The following is a 20,193-nucleotide window of genomic DNA, read 5'->3' on the forward strand; positions in this document are numbered from 1 at the left end:
CTTTGGGAGGAGAAAGAGGGAACTGCATGGAAGGAAAGTAAGATAAGAGAAAGAAAAGGTCTCCTCTGGCTGATGCAGACACACTATAGACCCTGGGGGCGGGTCAGGCATGTCAGAGGCCTGTGACTCAGTGATCCCGAGGGCCATCTTGCTAGCCCGGGAGGGGTGGTAGGGGCTCGAGGCCCGGCCCCTCCCTGCAGTGAGGTTGATAACAATGTCCACATAATGTGCAGACACTCCTCTGTGATCTGTGCGTTTCAGTCTTACAATAGGTGCTGTTATAAACACGTCCATTTCGCAGATGTGGAACTGAGGTTAAGTGACTTGCTCTACATCACAGGAAGGAGGACAGTGGGCTTTGAGTCGAGGCAGGACTGCCCGAATCCATGCTACTATCCACTTGGGTATGTTGCTTCTCATTTCTTTTCTTTTCTTTTTTTTTTTTTTTAAGATTTATTTATTTATACAAGCACTGGGTACCGTCAGAAGCGCGGGAGGGTGAGAGAATTCACCAGAGCCAGAGCGGGGAGCAGAGCAGGCAGAAGGACCGAAGTACACTGCTGAGGGGAGCAGCGGGCGGCAGGAGAGGTCCGCGCGCCATGTGGGACCCTCGCTGGAGGCTGGGGATCGAACCGGCGCTGCAGAGGCTGCGGGCAGCTTCACAACCCAGTGCTCAACCGCTGCGCCACCGGGGAGGCCCACTTATTTCTTTTGCTATAGCAAAACTATAACTGTCCTCAGTGAAGCCGTATTTTGTTTAATAATTTCTTATGTCTTTATTAATTTTGGGGTAGTGTTTGATTTCTCCCCTCCAGTGTAGTCCCCGTAGTTCTCTGTCCCCTCTCCCCCGTGGTACCTGGGATCCATCACCACAGTCCCTTGGGGAGTTCCTCCCGTTTTGACTCCTCTCACATTGCCTTTTTAGGTAGGCTTCTTAAAGGGCTGTGAGCAGTCACTAACACCTTAGTATGAATCAGTGAACCTCTTCTTGCCACTGAAGAATAGCTATGATTTGGGTGGCACGGTAGTGTAGTAGGGCTCAAGTCCTCATGCCTAGAATTTATTTATTTATTTATGTATTTATTTATTTATTTTAAATATTTATTTATGCATACAAGAACTGGGGAACAGGCCAGAGGTGCAGGGAGGTGAGAGGATTCACCAGAGACAGAGTGGGGAACAGAGCAGGTGGATTGACTGAGGTACACTGCTGAGGGGAGCAGCGGGCAAGAGGTCTGCTGCGCCATGTGGGTAGCTCCCTGGCCAGCCGGGGGATTGAATTCATGCTGCAGTGGCTGCAAATAGCTTCATAGGTTGTGTCCCAACCCCTTGCACCACCAGGGAGCTCATGCCTAGAATTTAAAGCTCAGTTGTGGGACTTTCCAGCTGTGTAACTTTCGGCAAGTGACATCACTAACCTAACCACTAGCTTGTTTCTTCCCATAGGAGGGCCCATTTTGTAGATGTGGAACACCTAGGGCTCTAGAACCTGGGTTCCCAGCAGGTACTGCCTCCCTGAGCTGAGGAACCACACCAGGTTCTTCCTGCAGGGAGCAGCAAGAGTTCCCTGGGCCCAGTGGGGTGCTCTGGGAGATGGCCAGGTCTGGACTCCATATGTCCCCTCTGTGCGTTTGCACACAGTGAGGGGGCACTGGAGGCCCCGAGGCTGTCTCTTAGGGACAGAAAGACCAGCTGAAGGTCTGGGCCTCTGGGCACGACTGCCCGTGCCCCTCCTCCCGGGGCCTCTTCTCCTGCCAGACAGGCCCCTGGTCCTGGCAAGGCTGCTGGTGGGCTGGAGTGGGTCTGGGTTCCAAGGCCCACCTGCAGTCAGTAGGGGCCAGCTGGGAGATATGCTGTCTTGGGGGGTGGGGAAAAGACACCTCAGCTCTGACCCTGCCCCAATTCCAAGCACAGCCACACGCGCCCCCTGACTGTATCCGGCTGGGACCACCAGTACCAGACCTGCCATAGTGAAACTGAAATACTTCCAGATCTCGCTGAGTGGCCACTGCCACTTCTGATCTTGCCTCTGCCAGGAATCCTTCAGGCCTCTCCAGACCCCAGCATGAAAAGACTAACCTAGGGTCCTCCCTGGTGGAACAGGGGTTAAAGTCTCAGCGCTATCAAACTATCAGCAGCAGCCACTGCAGCAAGAGTTTGATCCCCAGCCAGGGAGCTGACCCACATGGCGCAGCAGACCTCTCCTGACTTGCCCGCTGCTCCCCTCAGCAGTGTATTTCAATAGATCCGCCTGTTCTGCTCCCCACTCTGTCTCTGGTGAATCCTCTCACCACACCCTCTCCCCACACCTCTGACCTACACCCCGGCTCTTATATACATAAATAAATAAAAAGAAATCTTTAAAAAAAATAAAAGACTAACCTAGGCCCAACAGACTGCCCCCCCAATCTAGCTCTGGGGGACCTGTCCACCCTACTTGTGGACAAGTATGGATGGGGGCCGGGAACAAGGGCGGGCACCATACCCGCTAGAGGGATCTGCACATGCACACCGCACAGGGGCATGGGCACGCTCTATGACGAATGGTCGTTTTCATTAAACTAAAACTCCTGCTTTAGGGGCCTCCCCTGGTGGCACAGTGGTTGAGCGCTGGGCTGCAAAGCTGCCCACAGCCTCTGCAGCGCCGGTTCGATCCCCGGCTGCCTTTGAGGGTCCCACATGGTGCGCAGACCTCTCCTGCCGCCCGCTGCTCCCCTCAGCAGTGTACTTCGGTCCTTCTGCCTGTTCTGCTCCCCGCTCTGGCTCTGGTGAATTCTCTCACCCTCCCGCGCTTCTGACTGTACCCAGTGCTTATATAAATAAATCAATCTTAAAAAAAAAAAAAATCTTGGATGGAGTTGATACCTTTTAAAAAAAAATTTAAAAAAATAAAACTCCTGCTTTAGACCTGAGGAACCTGTCCCAGTGTCCAGAATCCTGGGTACTGTCGCCGTCAGTCACACCAGGGTCAAGAAAACTGGGAGGCTGGTAAGTCCTGGGGGCTGAATGTGATGAACTCTAGAAACATAGGCCACGAAGGGCTGTTCTGATGGGCTGTTTGCTTATGGCTGTCTATGTCTAACCAATTATAAAAAGGCCAGCTCGAGATGAGAGGGCAGAACGGCTTCCTCGGGGTGCTGTACCCACTGCTCTCTCAGATCAACGGCCAGTGATCTGAACTTATAGATTCAAGTTCTGTCTCTACCCATTGGCTTTTGGTAGCAACAGGCAGCAGAACCCAGGCCCGTTCGATTTCAGTGCCTTCCCTGACTCAGCCCCAAAGTCAGTGTTTCTGCCCACAAATTTAGTCCTCAGATATGCGTACCCATTTCACAAAAACTCCTATGCATCCTTCAGAACCCTCATAGGCTTCACCACCCCAGTGAATGGCTCCTCCCATTCCCTGGTCTGGGAAGTCTGGATCTGCTCTGCTCTGGTCCTCTGCACGCAGGCCCTTTTCCCCACCGGGGTGCGCATCCTGATGCCAGAGACCACCGTCTGCTCATCTTTGCGGCCTCAATACCAGCGTTCGTGCCAGAGACACAGTAAGTGCCTGATGAAATGCAGGGAGTAACTGAATGGTTTGTTCGGGGTTTGCTGTGACCTGGGGCACACTCAGTCCTGTGTGTCCACCCACCGAGAGCGCAGCTGGGGCTGGGTCAAGGCTGGGGGCAGCGAGGACAGGATGTGAGTCTAGGGCGTGAGGTCGGCAGGGCCTGTTCTCATGCTCCCTGGCGAGCGGCGCTGGTTCCCCGTCTGTCCGGCTGGGACACGAGGAGCCGCGGGAGGGGGGCCGGGGGGTGCTGGGGAAGCCCGCAGTAACCAGCAAGAGCAAAAACAGCCACGCGATGTTATTGTTACAGAACCATTAAATACAACTTATAAACAAGCCAGGGCGGTGTGGGGCGGGGGAGCAGAGGGATCACGGGGGTGCAGTGCGTGCACGGTCCTGGCGAGGGCTCAGGCTGCTGTCATTGGAGGGGCTGGGCTGGTGGTGGCCTGGCTGCTTGTGGAGGCCTCGCAGCTTCACCAGCAGCTCCTGGATGAAGTCCTGAGGATGGAAGTGGGGTGCTGAGAATACCGGGAGGGCTGGGGGCCCCCAGCCCAGCCCCTCTGAGCTGGGCCCACCGTTCTCTGCTTCCTGGTGAGAGGAGGCAGAGGTGGAGTTCTGGAGGGGTAGAGGCTGGAGATCTGAGGGGCAGAGAGAGAGATAAAGAGGGCGCAGGGAGAGACAGAGATAGGGAGAGACAGAGACAGAGGGGAAGAGACCAAGGGACAGAGAGACGCGCCATGGAGATATTTCTCAGCCGAGATCACCAGGAGGATCCCCAGGGACGGGGGCCTGAGTGGTGTCCAGGGCAGACAGACACATGACGTCTGTCCTTCAGGCAGCCCGGAGCTGGGTAGAGAAACATGAATATTTTTCCCTTTTAAAGCAGAGAAGGAAGTGGGAGGGGTTGAGCAGCTCCGGGTCAGGCCTGGAAGGATGGAGGGCCCCGGAGGTGGGGAGGTGGGGAGGCAGTCGCGGGGCCAGAGGAGGGAGGCTGCCAGGCAGCCAAGGACGCGGCACCAGCACCGGCCCCAGCACAGAGGCAGAAACCAGAAACGGGAGACAGACGCGGCGGGTCTCAGGGGAGGGAGATAATGGAGGCCCCCGTGGCAGATGGGGAGAGAGGAGACAAAGGGCAACGCCGGAGATGGCAGCGAGAGACAGAGGGTCCCCAGAGTTCCCTCCCCGGGCCCCAGGCATGGCCGGCCTCCGCCTGCCTCCCAGAGGACCCCTCCCTCCTCAGAGTGCAGGGGCCAGAGGGCGGCCTGCGCACGGGCCAGAGAAAACTCACCTCTGTGGGGTTCACGCAGGACGTCAGGAGTCCCTAACACGCCCAGCAGACAAGAGAGAGAGAATAATAAGTGACTCACTGCAAGTCCCCTGCAGCTCCTCCCTGTCCCACCCAAGCCCCGAGCAACAAGACAAATGGAAGTGGGACCCCAGGGTGGGCTCCGCACATGGCTCCAGGGACGGGCCTGATGTAAGTGGGGGCGGGGTGATTCCAGCACCACCCCACCGGACTGCCTCTGGGGCACAGAGAGGGCAAGAAGGTCACGCAGCATTTCCTGCCCCAGGAGAGCAGAGGTCACCGAGCAAGGTCAGTTGCTGGGCGCTGACTCCCAGCTCTGACAGCTGTGTGACCCTGGGCAAGTGATGCAGTCACGCTGGTCTCATTTTCCTCATCTGGGAAAGGGAGATCATCAAGGAGCCAACTCCAGAGATTGGGGAGGATTAAGCGAGTTAATAAGCACAAGCGACGGAAGCAGCGCCGGGCACATAGTAAGTGCTTAATAAACACGTTAGCTGTGCCTGTGACTTTTAGGAAGGTGCAAAGAGAACTGGGGGGACACCTTCCCCACCACCTACCTGGATTTTCTGGCTCCGCTCCTCTTCACTCTCCAATTCCAATAATTCATCAATGTTCACCTCGTCGGGCATGTCTGCCTCCTAAGGGGGCGAGGGGTGGTCAGGGGTCCCTTCCCCTCCATCCCTCGCCTTTGTCTAGGGCTCTGGAGGAGCCCTTGCCGGGCCCAGGGTCCAGCTGGCGCGTTCTGGAGCAGTGGCAGCCAGGGACAGCTCTGCCAAGGCGGGACATCTGGGTGTGTGTGTGTGGGGGGGTGACAGATGGGCTGACAGAGGCCCAGGGGGCCGGTACCAGCTCCAATGCCTGCGTCCCTGGGCCCCTCGACCCGGGGAGCCTCGGGACTGGCACGGGTCCCTCCCCTTGGCCTCAGTTCCCACATTAGAAAACAGGCCTGGTCGAGTCTTGGAATGTCCGATTCTGGGATTTAGGAGAGGGGCTGGCTCTGCCCTTTCAAGGAGAAGTCGAAGCACCAGGCACTGGGGGAGGGGAGCAGGCAGGCCGGAGCCTGCTGGGGACAGTCCCTGGCCCTGGGGACAGAAGGGAAGGGAGGGGTCAGGCCAGGCCCAAAGCCACCCACCGAGTAGGGGGAGATGACCACCAAGGTCGCCCCAAGGTGGGTGGGTGCCGTGAGCACAACTTGGACCTAACAAGAGGGTGGCCGCGGGGCCGAGGACCAGGCGCAGGCTGTCCTGTATTCCGGCCCCGACAGAACCCAGCTGTCGGCTGACATCCCCAGGCCACAGGCTCCGCCTCCCCCACCCAAAGTGTTGCAACTTGACTTGGGGCTGGGGCTGGGGGGTGGACGGGACCAGCAGCAGCCTGGGGTGTCTGTAAGTGCATCACACACCAGTGTGTGTGTCCCAGGGGCACGCGGCTTCACGGGGCTCGCCCGCCCAGGGCTGGTGTCCTCGGGGGGCGAGGCTCTGGCTCAGGTGCATTTATCTCCCCTTCACGAGTTGTTGCCAGCTGTCAGGCCCACAGGGAGCCACCTACACGCACCCCCGTAGAACGGAGGGGTCCCCGTCACAGCGAGGGCCTGGCTGCCACTGCCACCTGCCACGCAGGACCTGGGCGTCAGGGTGCCTGCCCGCTGCTGTGTCCTTTGGGTGTCGGAGACTGTGCGTGTGGGACAAAGAGCAACGTCACGCGGGGACACGGGGAGAGCCTGCGTGTGTCTGGAGCCTGCGTGCGTCTGGAGCCTGCGGGGCGTCATCTGGGGCCAAAGCCTGTGTGTGCAGGGGCAGCAGCGGTCTGTGTCCCCTGCCGGGTGTAGCTGGTGTCTGCTGTGTGCCTGCGGCGTCAGGAGGACGCGCGTGGGCAGCTTCTGCCTCTAGGAGATAAGGCTGCAGTAGACCCCGGGTGGAGGGCGGTGGTCGCCGCCTGTGCTGGGCTGAGTCGCTGGAGCTGGGGTGGACGAGTATCCAGGCCAGAGAGGCTGGAGTCCCCTTGTGCGCGGGGAGGGGTGTGTGTATGGGGGGAGGGGGGTTGTGTTGCGTGTGTGCACATGGCTGTGGCCTGTGCAATCGTGTCTGCGGGTGTCCCATATGGTGTGTGACATTAGCAAGCGCCGGGTGTGTCGGGGAGCGGCGTGCACGCGGCTGTGCGGCGCTGGCTTCGCGTCCCTGCACGTCTGTGAACACTGTTGCTCCTTGGCGGTGTCTGCTGGAAGCTCTCCTATCACCATGCCTATGTTTGGCTGTAAGACACTCCCCTCCCCTCGCTGTTCCTCCAGATATGGCCACTGGGCGCCCCAGCTTCGCCTCCTCACCGCCCCCCCCCCCCCATGCTAAACCCCTGGCCCTCCAGGGGTAGGACGCACCTCAGAGACCCGGGAGTGAGTCTCCGGGCGCGCAAGCAGAGCGCCCCCGAGTACACGCAGACCCTGGCCCGGGCGCGCGCGCTCCGGGCTGAGTGTGCACCGGCGAGCCCAGCCGAGACCCCGAGACCCCGAGGTGGGGGGGTCCCCCCGCTGCGCCGCGCCCCGCCCCGGCCTCACCCGGCCGCGGTACAGCTCCTCCAAGCGCCCGTCGATCCACTTCTCCACGTCCAGCCGCCGCTGCAGCTCCCGCCGGTCGTACTTGACGGTGACCCGCGCGTGCCGTTTCTGCAGCCCCCCGGGGCTGCCCCCGCCCCCCGCGCCGCGCGCCCGCGCCGGGGCCTGCAGCTTGCTCAGCACGCGCTTGCCCAGCCGCTGCGCTGCCATCGCGGCCCCGGCCCGGCCGGCTGTGAGCCCGCGCGGGGCGCCCGGGGTCCTCTTACGCGCCCGGGCGGGGCCGGCGGGGCCGGGGGCGGGTCTCCCGACGGGGTGGGCAGCCCCGCCCCGCGCCGCCCGCGCCTCAGTTTCCCCGCCTGCCGCGTGCGCGCCGGCCGCCGCGCCGGCTTAACGGCGCCCTCAGGAGCGGGCGGGGTCCGGGACCCCACCTCGGGTCCGGGCGTCCCGGGGTCTCCGCGCCTGGATCCCGGGGGGCGGGGTCCCGGGACCGGCTCTCGGGGCCGCGCCCTCTCTGCGCCCTCTGTCGGCTGGAAAGGGCGGTGCAGGGCCGCGCCGCCGTCCTCCGGGGAAGGTCACGCGGCCGCTCTGGCAGCGGCTCTGTGGTCCTGTCCTGCGTTCGCTCGGCCTCCCCGCGTGCGGGCGTTCATCCCCTCAGTTTATTCAACAGACGGTCACGGAGTGCCTGCTCCGTGCCAGGCGCTCTTCAGGCCCCGGGGGCAGAGCAGCAAACAAGGCAGACACCTCCAGTCCACGTGGAGATGCCTTTGTGCCGAGACAGGCAAGAAGGAGCTATTAAGGGAGCCCCAGCCACTGCAGCACGAGTTCGCTCCCCGGCCAGAGAGCTACCCACATGGCGCAGCAGACCTTTCCTGCTGCGCCCGCTGCTCCCCTCAGCAGCGTATTTCCGTCAGTCTGCCTGTTCTGCTCCCCGCTCTGTCTCTGGTGGATCCTCTCGCACACACACCCCGCCCCCCGCCCCGCATCTCTGGCCTAGACCCCATGAATAAATTTCAAAAATCTTATTAAAAAAAGAAACACCAGAAAGTACAGTGTGTTATGCAGTGTATTAGGATATGGTATGGCTTTTGGCGTAATGTGAAGCAGAAAGGAGAAATGGTCTGACGGTGGGGTGGTAGTGTTCGTGAGGACGACCGGAGAGTTTCCCTACTTCCCACTTCCATTTTAAGTAGCGAGAATGATACTTTACAATGTCTGCTTGACCACCTCCCCGCCACCCATTAAGCCTATCCGCTATTAGGCAATCGTTTCTTACATATGACCCCACAAGCACTAACAACATTAACTAGACAGCAACAAAATTAATTGTGTTTCAAAGGACATCATCAAGAAAGTGAAGAGACACCCTCAGTAGAGGAGTAAAAAATCACAAATTGTGTGTGTAGGCACCCCTATCTAAAACGTAGAAGTCGTGCAACTCAAAAAGTCAAATCACCCAATTAAAACCGGACAAAGAATCTGAACAGACATTTCTCTGGTATATATATGTACATATATAATAGATATGTACAACAATAATGTATCTATTATATATATATATATCTCAGGACATACGTGAAAAGATGTTCAGCATCATTAATCAGCAGGAAAAACACAAATTAAAAAGTACAGTGAGATATGACCTCACTCCTACTGAGGTGGCTGTAATGTGTGTGTGTTTTTCTGTGTGTGTGTGTAAGAACTGGGGTGCAGGCCAGAGGTGGGGGAGTGGTGAGAAGGTTAACCAGAGACAGAGTGGGGAGCAGAACAGGCGGATCCTCTGAAATACACTGCTGAGGGGAGCAGTGGGCGAGACAGGAAAGGTCTGCTGTGCCATGTGGGTAGCTCCCTGGCCGGAGATGAAACTCAGGCCACAGTGGCTGGGATAGCCTGAAAGCATTGAGACTTTAACCCCTGCACCACCAGGGAGGCCCTATAATTTTTTTTTTTTTAAATGGGAAATGCTGTGTTGACGAGGGTGTGAAGAAATCAAAACCCTCATACTTGGCTGGTGGGAATGTAAAATGGTGCACTCTCTTTGGAATACAGCCTGGCAGTTAACTTAGAGTTACCAAATGACCCAGCCCTTCCACCCCTAAGAGAATTGAAAACATGTTTACACAAAGCTTTACATTATATTGTCTAAGGCTGAATGTCCCCAGCAGTATTGTTGGCAATAGCCAAAGGATGGGATTAGCCCAGCCCATCAAACGATGAGTGGAGGCATAAAATGTGGTAAATCCATACATACCTAGCTGGGGGGTGGTATTTGCTTTGAGTTGCTCCTGTTCTCAGGAATGTGAGATAGGAGAGCAGCAGCCACAGAACTAGACCCAACTGGTTAGTCCCAAGATGGCAAGTACATGCGATATGAACAAAAGGGAGAAGTTCGAGCGTGCTGAGTGCAAAAGGAAACCTTTGCCCAGGACCATGGAGACCCTGCCCTGAATTCATGATGTACCAGTCCCCCCTAAATAAAAGCAGGGAGAAGGTGTTTATTTTTCACAAAATTTCTCACTTTTCTATTGCTTGTTAGGCAACAGAGTTCCTGTTAAACTGAACCTGGTTTCTGTCACCAGGCAAAAACGACCCTCACCTTAAGCAGGGTTGGTTGACACATGTAATAGAGTATTACTTGGTAATGAAAAATTAAGTGCTGATTTAAGATTTATTTTTATTTATTTATGCATACAAGAACTGGGGTGCAGGCCAGAGGTGCAGCAGGTGAGAGGATTCACAGAGAACAGGTGGATCCAGTGAAATACACTGCTGAGGGGAGCAGCAGGCAAGACAGGAGAGGTCTGCTGCACCATGTGGGTAACTCCCTGGCCGGGGATCAAACTCAGGCCATAATGGTGATGGTGCTGAGACTTAACCCCTAGGCCACCAGGGAGGCCCTGAAGTGCTGATTTATATTGGACCATGGATGAACATCGAAATCATGCTAAGGTGAGAGAAGCCAGACACAAACGACCACCCGTGGTATGATTTTATTTCTAGGAAATGTTCAAAAAAGGCAAATTCACAGGGAGAAAATAAATTTGGTAGTTGCTGGGGCTGACAGATGGGAGAGAACAGGGTGACTGCTACAGAGTATTTTTTCTTTGAAGGTGATGAAATTGATTGTGGTGTTGATGCCTGTTTGGAGAGATGTGGGTTCAAAGAGCAGGATGCAGGGTTCCATTGAGAAAAGCTTTATCAGAGCTCCCCTTTCAGCAGCACGCGGTGAGTGTCCCCACAAGGCAGAGATGTTTAGTCATATCTCAAAAAGCAGATTTATTATAAAAAGGGAAGAGGTTGGCGCAAGAGGTTAAACACAGCACTATGAAGCTGTCTGTAGCCTCTGTAGCATGAGTTCCATCCCTGGCCAGGGAGTTGACCCACATGTCACAGCAGACCTCTCCTGTCTTGCCCGCTGCTCCCTTCAGCAGTGTCTTTCAGTCAGTCTGCCTGTTCTGCTCCCCACTCTGTCTCTGGTGAATCCTCTCACCACCCCCCACCCGTACCTCTGACCTACGCCCCAGTTCTTGTATGCATAAATAAATCTTAAAAACAAAAAAACAAAAAACAAAAGGGAAGGGAAGGATGCTTGCAAGGGGAGAAGGTCAGGGAAGAGAAACACCTTCTTAGTCACAGGCAGGTAGGAGGGCTGCTTCTTGCCAGCGCGGAAATTGCACTGATACACTCTTCTCTTTGGGAGGGGTTCATTCCTTTGTGGAGTTGTTACTGTTGTTCATTTAATTATATCTAGGGCGTCACTTGGTAGATTTGGGAGGACTGGTGATTGTGGCACTGGCCCTCCATCTCCATATCCCACCTCCAGGATGCACCTCCCGGAACTTTTCTAGAGCTGGTTTAACGACTATGTTAATCATTCCTGCTCCCACCTCCGCTTTCTGGTCTTGTGATGTCTCCTTATCAAATTTTCCACTCTTAGCCTCTGTAACAGGGTGGTCCCCAGGAAAAGGGGAGGTACCAGGTTCCCTGCACCACCCAAGGGAGGGTGGAGCTGAGCAGGGAGGAGGAGAAGCTGGAGAGGAGACTGGAGAAGGAAGGAAGCAGGATGGAGAGCAAGGAGACCTGGAGGAGGGACCTGGAGCAGAGAGACACGCGACGAAGCTGTGCTCGCTTACTTGGTCCTGGGCTGGTTGCAACAGATGTGGGTGAGAGACCCGCGGGGAGGTTGCCAATGGCAGCTTTTATCTTGGTTTTGATTTTGCTCTTTTTCTCCCAGACTTGTCTATTTCTGACCCATTTCTTTTTTTTTTTTTTTCTTTTTTTTTTTTTTCTTTTTTTTTTTTTTATTTTTTTTATAGAGGCATGCTTTATTTATTTGTTTGCTGGTTTGTTTGTTTTGTTTATACATGCACTGGGTACAGTCAGAAGCGCGGGAGGGTGAGAGAACTCACCAGAGCCAGAGCGGGGAGCAGAGCAGGCAGAAGGACCGAAGTACACTGCTGAGGGGAGCAGCGGGCGGCAGGAGAGGTCTGCACGCCATGTGGGACCCTCCTCTGGTGGCCGGGGAGCAGCCGGGGATCGAACCGGCGCCGCAGAGGCCGCGCGCAGTTTCGCAACCCAGCGCTCAACCGCTGCGCCACCGGGGAGGCCCTTTCTGACCCATTTCTATGGGTCCCCACCTGGAGGTGCTTTAGACTCCTGGCAGGCTTTTGGGCCTCGGTTTGGCCAACCCTGTTTGGCTGGGCATTTACTCACGAGGGGATGGCAACTTTGGTGTTTGATTTGGAAACTATATTCTTTGCCTTTTCTGTATTGCACACTAATTGTATTAAAATTTCTTTCCATGAAAGGTCTATTTGTTTTGTCTTGATGTGGCAGACGGTAGAATCTATTTATTTATTTTTATTTTTTTAAATTTAAAAAAATATTTCATTTTATGTAATTCTTCCATCATTTTTCATCTTTGCACAATGTATGCATTTTCATTTTGGTTATATTCCCCATACAATTGCACCCCCCCCCCTTATTTTAACCCTAATCCTTCCTCTCTCCCCTGCCCCCCGCCCCCTGTAGTCTGTCTCTGGTTTATAGTTGCTTGTTGATTTTTACTTTGTATTAATTAGTCTTTTTCCTGGTCCCTTATTTAGGTTTTCTGAATTCCTGCTATGAGTGAGACCATCCGGTATTTTTTTTTCTTTTTCTTTCTGACTTATTTCGCTGAGCATGATCCCTTCTAGCTCCATCCATGTTGCTGCAAAGGCAGAATCTATTTAGAGCAGACAGGTTTGGAAGTTCTCGGGTGTTCCTCTCCCTGTCCTGTAACACTCCATCAATGTTAGTTGCATGACTGAATATACCTAAAACCATTGAATTGTGTACTTTTTAAAAGGGTGAATTGTATGTTATCAGAGTTGTAGCTCAATAAAATTGGCATATTAAAAACAAACAGTGTTCATAGCTCCCTGGTGCCTGGAGGACAAAGGTTAAGCTCCTTAGTTTAGCCATCAAAACTATCTGGCAGGGTCCCTTTTCCACACCTTTATTCCAACAGTTCGTCTTCCCCAGAATGATGTAGAGCTCGCTTTTCAGCTGCCTCAGATGTCACGTGTGCAATTAGGTCTTCCCCAACCCCCTCATTTCACCTCGTAACTCCTGTGCCCTCTACCTGGCTCTATGTTTTATCCATAACATTCGCTATCTTGTAAGAGTACATGTAACTTACTCATTTAGTGTATACCAAAGTGGGTGGAGGGCAACAGGAGGAGTTTGCATTTGGTACAGGCAAAAAAAAGGGGTGCTCTGTCTGCAGAGACTTGAAAAAAAAAAATCAAAACTTGGCCAAAAGCCAAGTTTTGATTATGCCACCCACTGACAATTTTATTTTATTATTTTAAAAAAAAGATTTATTTATTTATTTATACAAGCACTGGGTACAGTCAGAAGCCCGGAAGGATGAGAGAATTCCCCAGAGCCAGAGGGGAGAGCAGAACAGGCATACTGACTGAAATACACTGCTGAGGGGAGCAGCGGGCGAGTCAGGAGAGGTCTGTGCGCCATGTGGGACCCTCGCCTAGCGACCGGGGATTGAACCTGCGCTGCAGAGGCTGCGGGCAGCTTTGCAACCCAGCGCTCAACCGCTGCACCACCAGGGAGGCCCTACTGACAATTTTAGATAGTATCAGTGATAAAATAATCCCTCTACCCCTAGAAAGAAATCTTTTATGGCCTACTTCCTAAACAATTGATATAACTGCTGCCAAGTGTTAATAATAGAGCAGTAGCCTCAAACTAGGTAATTTTTTGACTCTCCTTTAGTAAATATTGTGTTTGTGGTCAGTTTTTTTATTGCTGCATAATAATGCGGTACCACAAACTCAATGGCCTAAAGGACATACACTCATTATCACATAGTTTTCAAAGTCCCAATCCAGTTACAGCTTGGTCTCTGCTCCAGGGCTTCACCCAGTGCAATCATGAACATGGTGTCCAGTCTCCCTGGTGTTTCTATTGGTTAGAAGCAAGTCCTAGTGCTAGTTCTCAGTCAAAGGGAATAGGCTACAAAGGCCATGAACTTGGGGGCTGCCCAACATCTGTCAGAATAATCTATAGAATATTATATTACACATTTTTATGCTGCATTATATATTATATAGAATATAACAATATAGCTGTTATCATAAAGAATTCCCAGGCACACAGTTGACTTCTGACTTACATAAACTCAGCTGTATGTGTTTATTTTGAAAATAAGTTCACAGCAATTTGGAATCATTTGGGCTTGCATCAAGCATAGTTTGAGTGTCCAATCTCTGAGACGCAACATATTCTTGCATTTAAGGAACAGAGTCACAATGAAAATGATAGCACAATGATCACAAAGAAACCATGCTGTCATTTTATGTATTCATCACAGTGAATCAGTGTGTGAACTGCAAGGTGTAGTATTTTCATTTGGTAAGTGCAAATTTTCATTCATACATAAAATATTTTACTGAGTTTGAGTAATATCTTTTAAATTGAAATTTGTTCATTTTCAAATGCTAATTTTCACATGAAAGAACAGATAAAATAATGATTCTTACATGATTATTATTGAAAAATATTTTGCAGTGGAGGAGGTATAAAAAAATTAACCATTCCAGGTGTCAGATGTGCCAGTCCCACCACTGTTCCCAGCATTACAGTGTGTCCCAACAGGGCAGGAGCTCTGCTTTGCTCACGGTTGTATCTTCCCCAGCATTTCTGAGCAATACCTGGTTTGCAATGTGTGCTCAGTGAATGTGCTGAATGAACAGATGGATGGATGAATGAATAAATGCATAAATGGGATGATGACTCTTCTCCATGCCCACCTCTCACCACATTCCAGTCCTTCTGCTCCGCTAGGGCTTAGTGGGGGTTGTGAGTGGAGATTCTGGTGCTGGGGGAGAACTTTGGTTTCACATTCAGACTTTTGACCTCTATGCAAGATTAGGACCCCAAATGCAAGATTAAAGAAGATGCTTGGTAAAAAACTTAAATTGTTTCAGGCGAACGCCGTGTTTACAGTGCTTCCTGATTACAGCCCCGTCTCCTGAAGTATTTGTCTTCATCTCAGGACAGGGAAGCCTGGAGGCAGGGCTTGGGACTGTTGTTCATTCATGGGTCCATCACCACCTCCAGGAAACCCTCTCTGAGCATTGGAATGAAAGGGAAAACCATCTGGGCTCCTACCACGCCCTAATCATCTGGGGCTTTCACCCCCCTTCGGATCACTCATCGTGTGATTGCCCGGTCACTTCCTTAATCATTCTGCCCGAAGTTCCCGTCATCACTCCCTGGACTTTCCGTCTGGTGACGCCGATCACTGGTAGCAATCCAGCAAGGTGCCACCGTGACAGGTGCTCAGTAAGCATTGAACGTAGGGAGGAATAAATTACTTTCTAAGGAGAAAGCAGAAAAGAGAAAGACAGGTTTCCTGGAGGAGCGTGTCAGCGCCCCCTCCTCCCATCCCGAGGCCCCTTCCCAGGGCCGCAGGAGCCCCAAGTCTCAGGTGACCCTCGCCACCTCCTGGAATCGATCCTGTCCGGGGCGAGGCCAACGCAATCCCCGCCCCCCGCCCGGGGCCAGGGGCGGGCCCAGGTGCGCGGCGGCCGGCAGAGGCCGTCAGGTGCCGCTCTCTGCGCCTGCGCCCTGCGCGCCCCGCCTCGCCAGGTGCGCCCCGCCCCCTCCTGTGGCCACCTCCGTAGCTGCTTGGAGGCGGCCGCCATTGCCCCTAGTGCCCACCGAGCGCTCGGCGGCGCGGGGGTCTGGCAGGCGGGCGGGTCGCCGAGGGTCACTCGGACCGCGGGCCAGGGAAGGGCGGGCGCTCCGCGGCGCGAGGGCCGGGCGGCGCACACCGAAGGCGCGAGAAGGGACGCGCCCGCCGACCCCCGGCAGCGTCCGCACCTGCCCCCCAGCGCGCCAGCGCGCGTGCGCGGAGAGGGTCTTCCCGCACCTGCTCGCGAGACCCCAACGGCTGCGCCCACGCCTCGCGGGCTCGGCGGTCATGGCGCGGCGGTGCGGCCTCTGGCGGGCCCGGGCGCTGCTCGCCCTGCTGGCATCGCTGCTGCTCTGCGGGGCCGAGGCTGCCGACGCGGACCCGGGCGTCCACGGTGAGGGCCGGGGCGGCCGCCTGGGGGGGCTGCGGGGGGCTGAGGGAGCTGGGGGAGCTGAGGAGGCTGGGGGGGCTGGGGGGGCTGGGGGGGGCTGGGAGGGCGGGGTCGGCCGCCTTGGGGGGCTGGGGGAGCTGAGTAGGCTTGTGGGGCCTGGGGGTGCTGGGCGGGCGGGGTCGGCCGCCTGGGGGGGCTGGGGGAGCTGAGGAGGCTGGGGGTGCTGGGAGGGCGGGGTCGGCCGCCTGGGGGGGGCTGGGGGAGCTGAGTAGGCTTGTGGGGCCTGGGGGTGCTGGGCGGGTGGGGTCGGCCGCCTGGGGGGGCTGGGGGCGCTGGGGGCCCTGGAGCCCGGACGGGGCGTCAAGGGGCAGGGGCGGGGGGTCGGCTGGGGGCCGCGACTGAGCCCCGAGAGTTGGTGGGCGAGGAAATTGGAGGCGATTTAATGACTTTCCGGGGTTTGGTGGGGCCGGCCCGGGAAGGTTGTGCCTTGAGAGGAGGTTGGGGAACCCCGAGAGGAGGGCGGAGGAGCCAGGGCCGGGAAAGTTTCCTGGGCGGAGGGCGGAGGGCGGAGGCTGGGGGTATTGACCCAGAAGGAGTGGCGGGCGCCCTTCCCCTGCTGGGCGTGAGAGGCCGCGGGCGGAGGAAAGCCCAGGAGGCAGGTCCGGGAGGGTAGGGCCTGGACCTGGGGTGGCCAGATGGCGCTTTTAGCCTCAGGAAAGGAGCCCCCACCCCTTCTCTTAGGTCACCGGCCATTGGCCTCCCTGGAAGCCTTTCTGTTTCTAGATCGGGGGCAGTAGAGGCGCCTCCAAGAAGAAAGGTGATGCTCAGTGATCCCCAGAGGAAAGGGAAGACAGACAAAAGCCTTGATGGGGAGAAACTGCCAGGGTGCAAGCTGGGAGCCCCTCGGTGTTGAGAAGCTGGGCTTGGAAATTCCTGGAACTGTCCTTAGTGCTTGCTAAGACCCGACTGAAGCCACTACTCTCTCAGGAAGCTTGGCCTGAAAGGGCTTTTGGAACAAGTGTTGTTATAACCTTGACTGCGTCAGACTAGCACAGGCGGCTCTGAAAAGAACTCTCTGGAAAGGAGAATTCCTTGGTTCAGCAACACTGACGGAGCCCCTCGCTGTGTGTCAGGGACGGTGCTGGCGCTGGTGATCGCAGCTGTGACTCAGACCAGCCAGGCCTTTGTGCTCCAGTGGGAGAGACAGAGACAGTGAGTAAACATTTAAGTGAAGAGCACTTGCCCACAATATGGAATTACTAAGCAGTGAATGAACGGGGTGAGTGCCCAAACAGGGCCATGTAAGATGAGGAGGCCAGCCCCTTATCTCCGTGGTCAGGGGACACCTGTCTCAGGAGGGCGACATCTGAGCGCTCACTCACATGAGCAATGAGGTGGAAGCCAACAAAGACCTTCCCAAGTGTCGGTGGAAGGTAATGCAGTACAAAGGCCTTGAGGCTGCAACATGCTGGTTGTATTCAAGGAAGATGTGCAGCTGGGGCGCAGCAGGGGAGGGGAGGATGTGAGGTGCTGCCTGGGAGTCAGATGTCTAAGTCAGGGTGTCGGGGGCAAAGGGCATGAGAAAACTGGGTGTGTGACTTCAGCCAGCACCTGTGGTAACTTCTAAAGACTATGCATTTTCCTACGCCCCAGGCAGAGTGAAAAGTTAATGGGGATGTCAAAGACCCAAGGGGAGAGGTTCAGCTCTGGGGAACCAGGAATCAGGAATGCAGGTGTCACGGGTTCTTGCAGTGTGAACCAGAATTGGCAGCACTTCCAGACTTTTTTTTTTTTTTTTTTTTTCCTGATGAAATAATTATTTTCCAGTGTGCTTTCTGGCAGGTTACCTGGTCTGGGACTTGATCAGAACTGAGTTTGGGACTAACCTCCATTGCTTGCTCCAAGGTCCTTTGCGTTGTGTAATCCTTGAGACAACCTGGTGCTTTGGTGGTGGCGATGCAGTTACAGGTCTTGCCTAAGGCCACGCAGCAGCAATGATTGACGAGGCTGCATGGGCCTTTCCTGTTCTTCATGGCCTCCCTGGCTGTGGCCCAGACTAGACCTGCTGACCTTTCAGGAGTGTTGCCCGTCTGGCTGTGTGAACTAATGCCCTGACTTATCTGGAGTTCTGTTTGTTTGACAGCTTCAACAGCTTAATTTGAGACGGGAGTTACTTTTGATCTCCTCCCCATACCCCCCGACCCCTTTCTCATTGCTTCGATTTTCCTCAGGAAGCAAGGTCGTTGAGAAAGAAGTTAAGAAAGAAGTTTCTCCAGCCACAGGCAGCTGCATAAGTGCCACCACATGAACGGGTGGAAAGGGAGGGACGTGGGCAGTGACTGTGTGCAGGGGTGACTGTGGTGGTTGTCAGGGAATTTTGTGTGTGTGTGTGAAGACAGGAGGTGACTGAGGGGTAGTGGAAGGGCCGATGGTAGGGCGGATAGATTGTTGGAGCTTCAGAGGGAATGACCTAGAAAGATAAGATATGATGGGTCATGAGTGAACGTTGTGGAACTGAGGTTCTGAAGAGGCTGCAGTTGCTGAGACAGAGTCTAGGCATGACCATGAGAGGGCTGGGAGTACAGGATACAGGGGAGAGGAGGCCTAGTACCGTGAGACCAGGATGTCCTGCGGCCTCTGCCTGGGTGCGGAAGTCCCCTGGGAGCTGTGGGAATGGCGGGAGCCAGAGCTAGTCATGAAGAGAGGAGCAGTGATCTGGGTCAGCAGGTGGTGCTCAAGGTGGGCTTGGGTCTACCCTGGTGATAACTGGCGGGTTTTGAGGGGGTGAAAGAGAATGGTCTGGAAGCAATGCTTGAGTAATAAGGAGGACGTCCCACTTTAGAAGGGCACAAGAGAAGGCACATTTTCAGGGAGCACACGGGTCCTTAGAATAAGAAAGGGACAAGAAAGTTCAGAGAAACAGTTGAGGAGAGGTCTCCCTGGTGGCCTAGTAGTTAGTCTCAGCTATCAACCCTGTAGCCTGAGTGCCATCCCCGGCCAGGGAGCTACCCACATGGCGCAGCAGACCTCTCCTGTCTCTCTGCTGCTCCCCTCAGCAGTGTATTTCAGTCTGCCTGTTCTGCTCCCCACTCTGTCTCTGGTGAGTCCGCTCATCCCCACACCTCTCGCCTGCACCCCAGTTCTTCTCTGTATTTTTTTTAACAATTTATTTATTTATGCATACAAGAATTTGGGTCTAGGCCCCTTTGTTGTTGTAAGCATTTGAGTTGTGACCTCCACTTAAAGAACATGTCCCATTTGGTAAAAGGAGGTGGATAAAGCACAATTCTTTATAAATTGTACAGTGCATTGTGTGTGTGTAATAATGTTATTGTCAGGGTGGGAAAATCCTTATCAGGTGGCCACATATGTGGTTTTTTTTTTTTTAATCTGCTGTAGGTGATCCGTCCTGGGATTTGCAGGACCCCGAAAGATACAATTTTGATCACTACAAAGGCAGATGATATATTTTCTCTTAGAATAGAGCCTCCAAAATTCCTTTGGGTGGTGGTCAGTTAAGTGCCTCCTGCCAGTGACTTTGTGCCAGGCTCATAGTCCTTTGTCGGTTGTTCGTGAGAATTTCCACCGGAGACCAGTTCGGCAGCATTCGCTGTCCAGCCGCCACCTCGCTTCCAGGCCGTCTTCAGTTCACGTTCACCTCTCAAGTTAAGGTTTCGACTAGCAGGGTTCCTTTCATCGGGCCTCCGGGAAGCTGGTTACTGGTCCCTACCCCTTTCCCTCCGTCCTGCAGAGAGGGGTCGGGCCGCGGGGAGAGGAGCCCCGGAGCTCACCTCGTGTGGGTCATCAGCCTCTCCAGGGTAGCGTCTTCTCGGCCTTCACAGACGAGGCGCTCGTGCTACGTACAGTAGCAAGACAGTTTGGTTTTTCAAAACAGGCTGAGTTCTGAGTTGGAAATAGTTATTTGTTGATTAGTCTACGTGTAAGCAGGCAAAGTACTCAAGGGGCCTCCCCTTGTATAAGCCAGTGGGGATACAAAGACACCAGCTTGCATGGTAAACGCAAAGTGAGTTCTTTGGATTCGTGCAAGCCAGCAGCCAAGTAGTCCTTGAAACCAAAACCAGGCTGCCCGACTTGGAGTGGGCTTCTGATTCTAGAAGGAGGTTACCCACATTCATAGGCAAGCTGGTACATAAGCAAGGAAAGTCTGGTCCGTGCAAGAACGAATGGGCTCACGTGCTCC

At 54.7% G+C, this 20,193-nt stretch overlaps 2 protein-coding genes across 3 annotated transcripts in view; one reads left to right on the forward strand and one right to left on the reverse strand.

The window, feature by feature from the left end:
• Window positions 1-3,922: 3,922 nt before the first annotated feature.
• On the reverse strand, window positions 3,923-7,617 carry PPP1R14A (protein phosphatase 1 regulatory inhibitor subunit 14A; the record flags this gene model as incomplete). Of its 2 annotated transcripts, XM_084256800.1 has the most annotated exons (4): window positions 3,923-4,051; window positions 4,842-4,874; window positions 5,417-5,497; window positions 7,411-7,617. In XM_084256800.1, 4 exons carry the CDS (start codon window positions 7,615-7,617, stop codon window positions 3,923-3,925), a joined length of 450 nt encoding a protein of 149 aa, XP_084112926.1. The 2 variants fall into 2 exon arrangements, with proteins under 2 accessions (XP_084112926.1, XP_084112927.1); XM_084256801.1 differs by lacking the exon at window positions 5,417-5,497.
• An 8,272-nt stretch (window positions 7,618-15,889) lies between these two features.
• Window positions 15,890-20,193, forward strand: part of SPINT2 (serine peptidase inhibitor, Kunitz type 2) — a gene marked incomplete at its 5' end in the record, with an annotated part of 29,504 nt that continues 25,200 nt past the window's right edge. Inside the window, one exon of the mRNA XM_084257599.1 lies at window positions 15,890-15,995. Within this exon, the coding sequence (XP_084113725.1) occupies window positions 15,890-15,995 (106 nt within the window). The remainder of the gene's footprint in view (window positions 15,996-20,193) is intronic.

This window comes from Talpa europaea, assembly GCF_964194135.1.
Source record: "Talpa europaea genome assembly, chromosome: 16".
Taxonomy (NCBI): domain Eukaryota; kingdom Metazoa; phylum Chordata; class Mammalia; order Eulipotyphla; family Talpidae; genus Talpa; species Talpa europaea.